General features: G+C 36.6%; 1 protein-coding gene across 1 annotated transcript; it reads right to left on the bottom strand.

Annotated features, from left to right (window-relative positions):
* Positions 1 to 530: 530 nt before the first annotated feature.
* LOC110451445 (E3 ubiquitin-protein ligase CHFR-like) lies at positions 531 to 14711 on the bottom strand (the record flags this gene model as incomplete). Its single annotated transcript, XM_021499463.1, has 6 exons — positions 531 to 1580; positions 2163 to 2238; positions 5551 to 5667; positions 9322 to 9409; positions 14112 to 14182; positions 14628 to 14711. Coding segments are annotated over 6 exons (476 nt in total), but the record flags the coding sequence as incomplete, so codon positions are not given.
* Between the last annotated feature and the right edge of the window lie 243 nt (positions 14712 to 14954).

The following is a 14954-nucleotide window of genomic DNA, read 5'->3' as shown; positions in this document are numbered from 1 at the left end:
TGATACTCTCTTCTATGAATATCCGTAAGTCGACCAACTGAACAATTTAGAAGGTACAACTGGACAAACATAAAACTGAACAATTTAGAAGGTACAACTGGACAAACATAAAACTGAACAATTTAGAAGGTACAACTGGACAAACATAAAACTGAACAATTTAGAAGGTACAACTGGACAAACATAAAACTGAACAATTTAGAAGGTACAACTGGACAAACATAAAACTGAACAATTTAGAAGGTACAACTGGACAAACATAAAACCGATAGTCCTGAATCCATCGTTGTTGTCATTGACATTAGCGTCCTCAGACAAAGACAAAAATGTAATTCAAAGTTTATAAGAAATGAGAAATAAGTTGATTCAAAACTAAATAAAAGATACCATAAGGAACCAACTAGGTACGTATTCCGTTTTTGCGTATTGCAGAGTTACCTTCTCTTGTGAGCAGGTATTGATTGTTACGTCATTGGTTTGTGAGAGTAACGTCATCAATTTTTGAGAAAACGACGTAATTTTCTCACACAAACAGATGACGTAACAATCAATACCTGTTCCCAAGAGAAGATAACTCTGCAATACGCAAAGACGGAATCCAACTTCTCTGATCAACATAATAATGTCCAAAGGAGTCAACTTGATAACAATTATATTAGTTATATACAACAATACACAACCGACAAAATGTTTGGTTTACCAACACACTTCTTGTTGATGGTACAAACAACGCATGCGCATTACAGACTTTGAACGACTTGACGCTGCTTTGATATTTTATATTGTCAATTTTAGTCAGGTACAATGTAAGATGATATTAAAATATGAATTCAAATTAAAAACTGATTCAATGAAAGATGACAACATTCACACATAATATAACACTATTAAAAGTGACACATTACTTCCTATTTGTTTTTTACAGTTTTATTTCTTTTGACATCACAATCATATTTTAACCAAATATAAAGTATTTTTTTCATATCATCAACAACAAATTCTACCTCAAGTCTGCGTTTAAATGCTAAATGTAAGGACATAGTCTACATGACAGTTCATTTTTATCATGTTCACACCTTCAAACCAGTCCAATACATGTTAAATCATCAGATCTTGACAAATCTCAGTTTCTCATTGATAATATGCAAACCCAGTTCATGCTTAAGCAGGTATCAGCCTCTCTCCTCTGCTCTCTGGTTCATACTGACATGGTAAACCAATCATCCATAGACAGACCTTTGCTTGTCTCTCACAAATTACAGGTAAAAGCAACCATATTAAGACAAACCTCAGCATCCATCTCAATAATTAAGATACTTAAAACAGCATCTGACACTCATTCAATAACTACATGAACCCAATCGTAATGAAGACATGCCTCTGACCTCACTCATTAATAACTTGTTAAACCTTAGACATAACTCCACCCCTTTCTCTCGTGTACATGTACTTTCATATCAAACACCAAATCCAAACGTTGGAGCTTTCTAAAAATGTTCTAGTCACCATGGTTCAACACATTGTAACTTCATCCTAAACATTATGTCAGTCTCGTTTGGTCACAGACGTGATTAAACCTCCTGCAAATAAAAGCAAATGCAAGCAGTGCAGTTTATATTTTAGACCAACGGACAGAAAGAGGAAATGTTCTGATAAGTTGAAATAATATAAACAGCCAAAATGTTGGTCATTTTTTTCACAATTTATTCATTTATTTTGTAAAGTTATGAAGTTGATTATATTGAATTGCTGAGAGAATAATCTACCATAAAAAATCCAGATAAAACGTTTAATGTCCTATTAACAGCTAAGGTCATTTAAGGACGTGCCTCCATATGTGTTGCGTTGTGCTAGCTTACTGAAATACTATGCCAAAGGCACCCAGCACAGCATTCCGCCCGGTCACATTACACTAACAACGGGCGAACCAGTTGTTGCCATTACCCTTAATGCTGAACGTTAAGCAGGGAATAACAACTACCATTTTATTTAAGGACTGTGGTATGTCCCGGCCTGGGGACAGAACTCATTGCCTTCCTAACTCGGGCGAATGCTCAACACTAAGGCTAAAAGTGGGGTATTGACAGTTTAATCTACCATTACATTGCTGATATAGTAAGCGTAGTTGTTAATGTTCCGAAGACAGTGATTCTAAAACTTACTGTGCGTGGTTGATGTTGTGGCGCTGTGTTCGACAGTTTTTCCCCCAATGACAATCTGGTCTAGCTGTCACTTCACCTAGAAATATTGCACAATTATGTTCTACATTATGTACTATAACTTTGCTTAAAAACTTACATGAGAAATATATCAAAACTAATAATTATAATTTCAATCTTTCTTCATATAAAATGATGATGGCAAAATGCACGACAGAAAGCTTGTATTACATGCAAAACTAAAACACTAATGTTATAACATTCTAAACTTATAGTCAATTGTTAAGGATCTGTTCAGGTGAGAAGCTATGTGAGAAAAAAGCTATCCTCTTATAATTATATAAACTATGACACATAAACAACCAAACAATGTTACATTCAGTAAATCAAATTCAACAGCTGACCAGACTTTTTCGTATCTTATAAACTTTTTCTTTATGATATTACTAACGATATTGTAAAATTAATGATAATGGCATAATGAAGAAAGGAAGAATTCTCTGGGAAATTTGTTTTACATAATACATATCTGTGCACTAGTCTGTTAATTCAGTGGCTGATAGCAGGTGATGCTGATCGTAAAGTTACTTAAAAGCAGGTAAGATGATAGATTTTCCAACGATGTGATATTTGATTAGTTGTCATTGATCTAGGTTTATCTACCTATGTTAAACTCTAAATTCTCTGCCGTTTATTCTTTTAGCTTCGATGTTAAATTGTCCTGTACATGATGTGATCAAATTTGTGTTGAACAAATTATTTCACCCATTAAGTAAACAGTCAGAAGGTTTTATGTATCAAACTTTTCTGCTATATAACGCGTCTATGTTAGTCAGAATGATTACATTGATCAAATATTTGTGCACTACATTATCGTTCGTGCAGTAAACGGTGAATCTTTGTACACCTGTTATTTTTATGGAAGTAAACATTCAAGTTCTCATAGGTCAAATCTTTGACTATGTATCACTTTATCTGAAGCAAACATTCAGGAGGTTTTAGGTCATTTCTTGATAATTGCATTAATTTCTTATTTCTTTTACTGGAATAAACAGCCAGAATGTTTTTCATGAATACAATCTTTGTTCAACATTTTAATTTATCCAAAGTTAACAGTCATGGTATTTTCATCAATAAAATCTTTATATATCATTTTACTTTTATCTAAAGTCACAACATTTTTAATTTGTTATGTATTTATTTCTTGAAACATTTAAATTTTAATTACACCTAATAAACCAGTGCCTGAGCGACCTGAATGAAATCCTCCTAATATTACCTACAAAGTAATACTTAAAAACGTTCTGAAACATGGTGCCACAAAAATCCACCAATCCCCACGTTCTATAGATATTTTAAATACTTACTAGAACAGGCCACCAAACATGTCTGTTCATCAGTATTATTATTAATATCCCCCATACATCAATTTTGGTAAGTAGCCTGGTAAAGCTATACACCTTCATTATCGATAATCAAGCACTGCTAATGATAATCAACAAACCAATTTCACAAGCTGTCAATCACAAGAGTTTACAACAATTTTTTTATATATCATAATATTTATACTATACAAACACAATCTAAATCACATCATTATATATAATGGGAAAACTGTATTTAATGTTCTGTTATCAGTTGGTAATGAGGGTTTACAAAAAATGTTCCTATAAACTATAAGGCTATAATTGCGGACATAACTGTAATAAGAGCTGATTAGCTCTGATGAAAAGACTGATGGTGATATTTTGACAAATTATAGACACACCCGCTGATGATATTTATTACTCAGATCAGTTCAAAACCCCAGATAACCAGTGATGAATAGTGACTCAACTCGTCACTTTACTCATTGAATCCACTAGATGTAGGAAGAGAAGAGGGAATTTGTGGGTAGTAAGAAGGGGTTACTATTTTTTTACAGAAAGTAACAAAATTTTAAACTTCAGTTTCAAATTATTAACACCTTCATATAACAATTTAATAACATATTAATTGAAGCAAATAGCTGTGTTATCTATCAAAAGGAAATTGCTCTCCTGTGAAACTAAGTACACATGTACTTACAGAAAACTACCTTAGAAACTAATTTGGGTGACTGTCAGACCACTCCAAGAGGTAGTAGGGCAGAACAGTGATTATGATGAAACTTCCAAACGATACTATATACTTCACAATTTAGTTCATAATCATGTAATATGAAATCAATACATGTCTTGATCCTGGTAGCTGAAACTATGTAATATGAAAACATGACGATGGCTACATAGCAGGCTGAAACATGTTGACAGCAAATAACACAACACGTCCTAGTGGTGTTTTGTTCTTTTAGTGGACTTTTACACATGTAGTATGTTTTATTAGTAAGGAGCTCTATAGAATCCACTCACGGATCTACCCTAGGAAGCTACCACAAAGTTCTACATCAGGACCTCTATAGAATCCACTCACGGATCCACCCTAGCTATAGGACGCTACATTGTACCACAAAGTTCTACATCAGGACCTCTATAATCCACTCACGGATCCACCCTAGGACGCTACCACAAAGTTCTACATTGGAACATTAGGAGTGTTGGATCACTAATTATTTGTCAAATATTTCTAATGGTAATAAATCAAAGCATTGAACATTTCTAAGTCAATAAAAAAAAGTACTATATAACTATAAAATTCATGTCTTTTTTTTGCCAACAGATGCCAATGGATTTTAAACAATTTTGAGAATGCCATCATCTAGGTATGAAATGACAGGGATACCCAAAACGTGGACAAACTTCAGTTCGGTAAAATCTGCTCCGATGTTCTTGAGAAGACAAATTCAACTCTGTCAACAAGAAGTTCTAGAGTGAAGTAACAAAAAGATTGATAAAGCCATGAGATAGTTTCACCAGAAATATTGGTGTATTTAAATGTTTAAAATGTCTCTGCAGAAGAAAATCATGGCAATCGTTTGGGATTTTGGAAACATTTTTGTCATAATATCTCTAAAATGTCCATACCATGACCTGGAGCAAGGCCAGACTCCGACATATAAATCTTGGTAGCATGAATGTATTCATCTCTTGATGCTAATGCAAAATATATAAAATTTTAGGGTGGAGGTATCAGTCATTTGTTTCCAATAGATGATCAAGTGACTTAATCCCCTGGTGCAAGGTAGGAATTTGAACCTGGGCCAATCCTCTTAACATTGATGTATTTGTCTAATTATACTCTACTTATTATGTACGTGGTTATATGATGTAGCATTCAGGTGTTTTATGAAGTAGAGCATTACACTAAATAATCCTACATTGGGATCCATCCCTTCTTGGGAGTTTCACCAACTTCATGAAAACAACAACAATATATACAGATTTACATTATTACCATGGTTACAGGAACTTACCAGGTAAATTGGCCTTTGGAATACTGAACCGGAAGAGGTAAGCCAAGTCTTTAAATTTCCTTAGTGCACATGGGTAACAGAGGGGGGTGTCACCATTTATTGGTACTGCTGTAGGATCTGTAACAGAAAATCCATTATCTTACAATTTCAGTTCATTAGTGAACATTGATCAACAATCCGTACTGCTGTAGGATCTGTAACAGAAAATCCATTATCTTACAATTTCAGTTCATTAGTGAACATTGATCAACAATTCATTGTATTAATTAAGTGATGTTAGCAGCTAGTCATTACATTTGAAAAAAGAGCAGATCTACAGCAAAGTTACATAATACACATTTTTGTTGAAACAAAGAAAGAAACTTTAATATGTAAAATTATCAGAGAATAGTGGGGGAATGTCACTGCATATTTGTCCATGATGGTGGCCCAATTTTTAACAAATCTGATACATTAATCGGGGACAACAATCTAAAGGCTTTCATACTTGCATGTGAGAGGTAGAAAAGTAATTGGTATAATAACAAATTAAAAAGACTTTGCAGAAGCTTTTACTCCAAATTTAAAACCTTGAAGGTGGAACTAATCTGTCTTTAACATACAGGTATGAAAGGGTATTTTTATCGTGTCTGGAATCAAGAAAATATCAAATTGAATATATTGTGAGTAAAATATATTTTCATGTTCCCAAGTTTGACATGTGTCCATTTGATTATAAAGCATGATGTCATTGACTTATTTTGTACCATTATACAGAAAACAAGAGGCCCAGAGGGCCTGTATTGCTCACCTGGAAATCAAAGCAATTATGGCAAAATATTCTCCTAATGAGATCGAAGGGAATAGGCAAGACCCCAAGGCCAACCCTTGTAGCAATCTGTATTAGATTTTTCATGCCTAGCAACTTTATGTATGGTTATGGGGTGGGGATCTCAACTGTTTCCAAGCTGTGAATCAGAAACTAGGTCCCTAGGGTTGTGGCCAGACCCCTGGGGTCAATTCTAATATGATGACTGCATTCGTCTTTTTATGCCCAGCATTTGTATATATAGTTTTGGGGTGGGGATCAAAACCATTTAAAAGTTATGACCCAGGGGTTGAGTCTGCAAGGGTGGGAAACACCCTGGGGTCAATTCTAATACCATGACTGCATTCGTCTCTTTATGCCCAGCAATTGTATATATAGTTTTGGGGTGGGGATCATAACCATTTAAAAGTTATGACCCAGGGGTTAAGTCTGTAAGGGTGGGGCAGACGCTGGGGTCAATTCTAATATCATGACTGCATTCGTCTCTTTATGCCCAGCATTTGTATATATAGTTTTGGGGTGGGGATCATAACCATATAACATTTATGACCCAGGGGTTAAGTCTGCAAGGGTGGGGCAGACCCTCGGGACAATTCTAATATCATGACTGCATTCGTCTCTTTATGTCCAGCATTGTATAAATAGTTTTGGGCTGGGGATCATAACCATTTAAAAGTTATGACCCAGGGGTTAAAACTGCAAGGGTGGGGCAGACCCTGGGGGGAAAGAATCAGCTAGCCAATAGTTCCACCCTAGTTATTAATACAGAGAGAGGGGAGGGGGGAGAATCACTTAGCCAATTGTCCCCCCCTCCCCCACTTATTACTATTACAGAGGGGGAAAAAATCAGCTAGCCAATAGTTTCCCCCTGATTACTAATACAGATGGGGAAAGAATCAGCTAGCCAATAGTTTTCCCCCTATAGCTACTTATACAGAGAGAGGGGGGGGGGGGGGGGGAAGCAGCTAGCAGGCTTGTTTAGATGTGATGTGAAAATCAGCATGTAAACTAAGTGAAATCCAATACTAATGTCATGTCATCAAAGGATAATAATTTTAAAATATTGGTAAATGTTCCCTTTGAGGCCAAACCCTAGCGACTGGGTATGGGGCAGGAATCCCAATTCTATAATGTAATACCCTCATTCACCAAAGATGATTCTGACTAAGTTTGAGTAATTTTCTGCTGAAAATGGATAAAATATACCCAAAAGTGTTGTTTCCCTAAATAAACTATAGTAAACTTTACCCCCTCCCCAAGGGAGAACGGATAGCTTGGGGGTCCTGAAATTTACAATTAAATAAACCCCCTGATGATCTTTCCATCAATGCAGAGAAAATGACTTTAATACCTCTGAGTCTGGAGAAGAAGATTTTTGAAATATTGGCTAATTTTCCGTTTTGGGCCCCGCCCTGGCCCCTAGGGTTGGGGTAGGAATCCCAATTTTACAATTTAAAACCATCTTCCTCCTCCAAGGATAATTCTCACCAAGTAAAAATAATTTCCAACAGAAAATTGTCAAAATATACCCAAAAGTGTTGTTTCCCTATATAAACTATAGTAAACTTTACCCCCTCCCCAAGGGAGAACGGATAGCTCGGGGGTCCTGAAATTTACAATTTAAAGAAAGCCCCTGATGATCTTTCCATCCATGCAGAGAAAATGACTGTAATACCTCTGAGTCTGGAGAAGAAGATTTTTTAAAATATTGGTTAATTTTCCCTTTTGGGCCCCGCCCTGGCCCCTAGGGTTGGGGTAGGAATCCCAATTTTACAATTTAAAACCATCTTCCTCCTCCAAAGATGATTCTGACCAAGTAAAAATAATTTCCAACAGAAAATTGTCAAAATATAACCAAAATTGTTGTTTCCCTATATAAACTATAGTAAACTTTACCCCCTCCCCAAGGGAGAACGGATAGCTCGGGGGTCCTGAAATTTACAATTTAAAGAAAGCCCCTGATGATCTTTCCATCCATGCAGAGAAAATGACTGTAATACCTCTGAGTCTGGAGAAGAAGATTTTTTAAAATATTGGTTAATTTTCCCTTTTGGGCCCCGCCCTGGCCCCTAGGGTTGGGGTAGGAATCCCAATTTTACAATTTAAAACCATCTTCCTCCTCCAAAGATGATTCTGACCAAGTAAAAATAATTTCCAACAGAAAATTGTCAAAATATAACCAAAATTGTTGTTTCCCTATATAAACTATAGTAAACTTTACCCCCTCCCCAAGGGAGAACGGATAGCTCGGGGGTCCTGAAATTTACAATTTAAAGAAAGCCCCTGATGATCTTTCCATCCATGCAGAGAAAATGACTGTAATACCTCTGAGTCTGGAGAAGAAGATTTTTTAAAATATTGGTTAATTTTCCCTTTTGGGCCCCGCCCTGGCCCCTAGGGTTGGGGTAGGAATCCCAATTTTACAATTTAAAACCATCTTCCTCCTCCAAAGATGATTCTGACCAAGTAAAAATAATTTCCAACAGAAAATTGTCAAAATATAACCAAAATTGTTGTTTCCCTATATAAACTATAGTAAACTTTACCCCCTCCCCAAGGGAGAACGGATAGCTCGGGGGTCCTGAAATTTACAATTTAAATAAAGCCCCTGATGATCTTTCCATCCATGCAGAGAAAATGACTGTAATACCTCTGAGTCTGAAGAAGAAGATTTTTGAAATATTGTTTAATTTTTCGTTTTGGGCCCAGCCCTGGCCCCTAGGGTTGGGGTAGGAATCCCAATTTTACAATTTGGTAGCCTCATCTACCAAGGATGATTCTGACCAAGTTTGAAAAATTCCATCCACTGGTTCTTGAGAAGAAGTTGATAATGTAAAAAGTTTACGCACGACGCACGACGGACGACGACGGACGGAAAGTGATTGGAATAGGTCACTTGAGCAAAGCTCAGGTGACCTAAAAACCTGGTTCAATCCTTTATGAAATGAAGATGTGACCCTTACCTCTGAAGGTAAATTCTCCGGTATCAACTTTAGCAAGACACTGGTCCAGTACATACTTCACACTTAGGTTACTCTTTTCCAAATAATTCTGAAAATATAAACAAAACATTTTATGTTTATACGTCATGCATACACAATCTTATACATATAATAATGATTATGTTTAAATACAGTAAACATACTTCATTTAACATACTCAAATTTCAGCGTATTTTCAAATTTTAACATATTAAGTAATTAACACATTGACAAATTAGTGTGTAATGAAATATATGCAGTGAAACATAACACATATCTATTAGATACTAACATAATCATACTACAATTAAAACTATCATAAATGAAGACAATTCCAAAGTGAGAAATAAGCACTAAATGTTTACAGTATAAATACATGGGTGATGTTTTGTAAAGGTTGATAAATCATATTTATATTACACTACATGTTTTGATCCTTGTAACTGAAATAGTCACTGAAACTTAAAAAGAAGAACTAAGCACCATAAGAGGACCTGAACCACTGGGAGCATATGTAGCAGAAATAAACAAGAGGCCCAAGAGGGCCTGTATCGCTCACCTGAATATTTAAGCAGTCATAGCAAAATATTCTCATTAAATATTATATTGCACTAAAAATATTTCCCTCACAAACTTTGTTGGCTCCATCTGTTGAAACTACCAGCAAAATATTATTACAAGAGTCTATGCTTTTTGATTCTTCAGAGGCTGCTTGACATTTTTTTCCCTGTGACCTTGTAAGTAGGTCAATGTCATTTTCCTTCTCAAATTGGTAAGCTCTATTCGAAAAGCTACCAGCCAAATCTTATGAATCCATTCCTTTTAGTTCTTAAGAACAAATCCATTAAAATGTTGTTGACCTATGTGACCTTGAAAGTAGGTCAAGGTCACTTTCATTCGCAAACTTTGTTGGGCTCTTTCCCAGGAAATAACCAGCCTAATATTAAGGTTCTATAACTTCCAGTTCTTCAGAAGAAGTCATTTGAAGTGTTTGACATATCTGCCTCATGTGACCTTAAAAGTAGGTCAAGGTCATTTTCATTCTCAAACTTTGTTGGGCTCTTTCCTAGGAAGCTACAAGCCAAATATAAAGATTCTATACCTTTCAGTTCTTCAGAAGAAGACATTTGAAGCTTTTGACACATTTGACCCCTGCGACCTTGAAAGTAAAACAAGGTAATTTTCATTCTCAAACTTTGTTGGGCTCCATCCCAGGAACCTATCTGCCAAATATGAAGATTCTATACCTTTTAGTTCTTCAGAAGAAGTCGTTTGTAGTTTTTGACATATTTGAGCCCTGTGACCTTGAAAGTAGGTCAAACTAATTTTCTTCCTCAAACTTTGTTGGGCTCTATCCCAGGAAGCCACCAACCAAATATAAAGATTATATACCTTTCAGTTCTTCAGAAGAAGACATTTGAAGCTTTTGACACATTTGACCCCTGCGACCTTGAAAGTAAAACAAGGTAATTTTCATTCTCAAACTTTGTTGGGCTCCATCCCAGGAACCTATCTGCCAAATATGAAGATTCTATACCTTTTAGTTCTTCAGAAGAAGTCGTTTGTAGTTTTTGACATATTTGAGCCCTGTGACCTTGAAAGTAGGTCAAACTAATTTTCTTCCTCAAACTTTGTTGGGCTCTATCCCAGGAAGCCACCAACCAAATATAAAGATTATATACCTTTCAGTTCTTCAGAAGAAGACATTTGAAGCTTTTGACACATTTGACCCCTGTGACCTTAAAAGTAGGTCAAGGTCATTTTCATTCTGAAACTTTGTTGGGCTCTTTCCTAGGAAGCTACAAGCCAAATATAAAGATTCTATACCTTTCAGTTGATCAGAAGAAGTCTTTTGAAGTGTCTGACACATTTGACCTCTGTGACCTTGAAAGAAGTTCAAGGTAATTTTCATTTTTAAACTTTGTTGGGCTCCATCCCAGGAACCAATCTGCCAAATATGAAGATTCTATACCTTTTAGTTCTTCAGAAGAAGTCGTTTGTAGTTTTTGACATATTTGAGCCCTGTGACCTTGAAAGTAGGTCAAACTAATTTTCTTCCTCAAACTTTGTTGGGCTCTATCCCAGGAAGCCACCAACCAAATATAAAGATTATATACCTTTCAGTTCTTCAGAAGAAGACATTTGAAGCTTTTGACACATTTGACCCCTGTGACCTTAAAAGTAGGTCAAGGTCATTTTCATTCTGAAACTTTGTTGGGCTCTTTCCTAGGAAGCTACAAGCCAAATATAAAGATTCTATACCTTTCAGTTGATCAGAAGAAGTCTTTTGAAGTGTCTGACACATTTGACCTCTGTGACCTTGAAAGAAGTTCAAGGTAATTTTCATTTTTAAACTTTGTTGGGCTCCATCCCAGGAACCAATCTGCCAAATATGAAGATTCTATACCTTTTAGTTCTTCAGAAGAAGTCGTTTGTAGTTTTTGACATATTTGAGCCCTGTGACCTTGAAAGTAGGTCAAACTAATTTTCTCCCTCAAACTTTGTTGGGCTCTATCCCAGGAAGCCACCAACCAAATATAAAGATTCTATAACTTTCAGTTCTTCAGAAGAAGACATTGGAAGCTTTTGACACATTTGACCCCTGTGACCTTGAAAGTAAGAAAAGGTCATTTTCATTCTCAAACTTTGTTGGGCTCCTACCAACAAAGCTTTCAGCTAAATATCATGACTCTAGGCCTGTCCGTTCTTCAGAAAAAGTTGTTTAAAGGAAAAGTTGACGGACGGACGGACGCCGGACGCCGCACAACGACATAAGCTCACTTGCCCTTCGGGCAGGTGAGCTAAATAGAAATTATTAAAAAAGAAAACATTATTCTCTACAAGAAAAAATACAGTAACAGATTTAAAGAACGAGGGACAGGAGAAACTCCTAGTACTATAATGGGACAAGAGGGACTGGAGAAACTCATAGTACTATAATGGGACATGAGGGACTGGAGAAACCCCTAGTACTATTATGGGACATGAGGGACTGGAGAAACCCCTAGTACTATAATGGGACATGAGGAACTGGAGAACCCTAGTACTATAATGGGACATGAGGAACTGGAGAACCCTAGCATTATGATGGGACATGATGGAATAGAGAAACTCCTGGTACTTTAATGGGACATGAGGAACTGGAGAACCCTAGTATTATAATGGGACATGACGGAATAGAGAAACTCCTGGTACTATAATGGGACATGAGGAACTGGAGAAACCCCTAGCACTATAATGGGACATGAGTGACTGGAGAAACCCCTAGTACTATAATGGGACATGAGGGACTGGAGAAACCCCTAGTACTATAATGGGACATGAGGAACTGGAGAAACCACTAGTACTATAATGGGACATGAGGAACTGGAGAAACCCCTAGCACTATAATGGGGCATGAGAGACTGGAGAAACCCCTGGTACTATAATGGGACATGAGGGACTGGAGAACCCCCTAGTACTACATTGTATAATGGGGCATGAGAGACTGGAGAAACCCCTAGTACTATAATAGACCATGATGACGGGAGAAACCTGTAGTACTCTAATGGAACATGAGGGACTGGAGAAACTTGTAGTACTATAATGGGACATGAGGGACTGGAAAACCCCCTAGTACTACATTGTATAATGGGACATGAGGGACTGGAGAAACCCCTAGTACATGTACTATAATGCGACATGACGGACTGGAGAAACTCCTAGTATTATAATGCATGGGACATGAGGGACTGGAGAAACCTGTAGCACTATAATGGGACATGAGGGACTGGAGAAACCCGTAGCACGATAATGGGACATGAGGAACTGGAGAAACCCCTAGTACTATAATGGGACATGAGGAACTGGAGAAACCCCTAGTACTAGAATGGTACATTAGGGACTGGAGAAACTCCTAGTTCTATAATACATGGGACATGAGGGACTGGAGAAATCTTTAGCACTATAATGGGACATGAGGGACTGGAGAAACCCCTACGACTATAATGGGACATGAGAGACTGGAGAAACCCCTAGTACTATAATGGGACATTAGGGACTGGAGAAACTCCTGGTACTATAATGGGACATGAGGGACTGGAGAAAACCCTAGTACTATAATGGGACATGAGGAACTGGAGAAACCCCTAGTACTATAATGGGACATGAGAGACTGGAGAAACCCCTAGTACTATAATGGGGCATGAGGGACTGGAGAAACCCCTAGTACTATAATGGGACATGAGAGACTGGAGAAACTCCTGGTACTATAATGGGACATGAGGGACTGGAGAAACTCCTAGTACTATAATACATGGGACATGAGGGACTGGAGAAATCTTTAGCACTATAATGGGACATGAGGGACTGGAGAAACCCGTAGCACGATAATGGGACATAAGGAACTGGAGAAACCCCTAGTACTATAATGGGACATGAGAGACTGGAGAAACCCCTAGTACTATAATGGGACATGAGGGACTGGAGAAACTCCTGGTACTATAATGGGACATGAGGGACTGGAGAAAACCCTAGCACTAAAATGGGACATGATAGACTGGAGAAACCCCTAGTACTATAATGGGACATTAGTAGCTTCATAGATATGTTAAATACAATGGTAATGTCCATACACTCAGACAGAAACTGTAAAATAATTTCTTTAAAAGGAAACATTTAAAATCTTTATATCTGACAAAGAAAAAGATATACAACAATAATATACAAAGCTTAATATAAAAAGCATGCATGTAATGTATGCATGATAGATTTAAGAAGGAATAAATCCTTACTTTAAAAATGTCAGATTCATGGTGGTTATCAAGGATGAGATTTGGTAGACACTTCTTCCCGAAGTTGATATCTAAATTTAAGAAAAAGAATATGGATGATAAACAACAAACCAGGTAAAATATTTAGTCCTAAATCTGGACTGATACTTCGATATTTAACAGTGGTCACAGAAAGGAATGAGGTTCTCTGACCCTTAAATTAGGGCAATGTGTGCAGTTTGTAAGTTGTTGGCAATACATTGCATTAATTGTTATCAAAATCTATGACTTTTCCATGAATCAATGAAGTTTTATAAGTGCAGATGAAATGAATTTTGAAAACAATGTTACCTAAGTCAAAAGGTCAAACAGAGTTATTCCAAAATATTGCTTTGATGTGAACTATAGTCTGCATATATATATATCTGTTAATATAATCTAATACAAATAACTTTACTTTTATGATATGACATTGTAATATCTAAATTTCAATTGATCAAGCTAATCATTTCTTCTTTAATACTGGAGGCCACTTACCTTTAAATTTCCCAATGCACCCATTACAATCAATCTTTTTACAGCCCCAGTAGGCGTGGCAAAAGGCTCTGTAGCATAGCTTACCTGTAGGATATCAATATTAATTCATTTGTCATCACTACCATGTGTAGTACAATTGATAATTGGGAGATGGGACTTAGGATATCAAAAATCTTCAACAGCTGAACAAATTAACTCATTCACCCCTGAAATTTTCATAATGAACTATTCCAACCTTTGAATTGGAAGAGTTCAAATGTGTCTTCAAATGAGTTCAGGTGTTTTGTTACTTCATCAGGATATCCCAATTTATTTACATATCATTAG

This window comes from Mizuhopecten yessoensis, unplaced genomic scaffold (assembly GCF_002113885.1).
Source record: "Mizuhopecten yessoensis strain PY_sf001 unplaced genomic scaffold, ASM211388v2 scaffold6021, whole genome shotgun sequence".
Lineage (NCBI taxonomy): Eukaryota > Metazoa > Mollusca > Bivalvia > Pectinida > Pectinidae > Mizuhopecten > Mizuhopecten yessoensis.
Note: the sequence above shows the minus strand (reverse complement) of the source record. Positions and strands in the feature narration are given on the sequence as shown.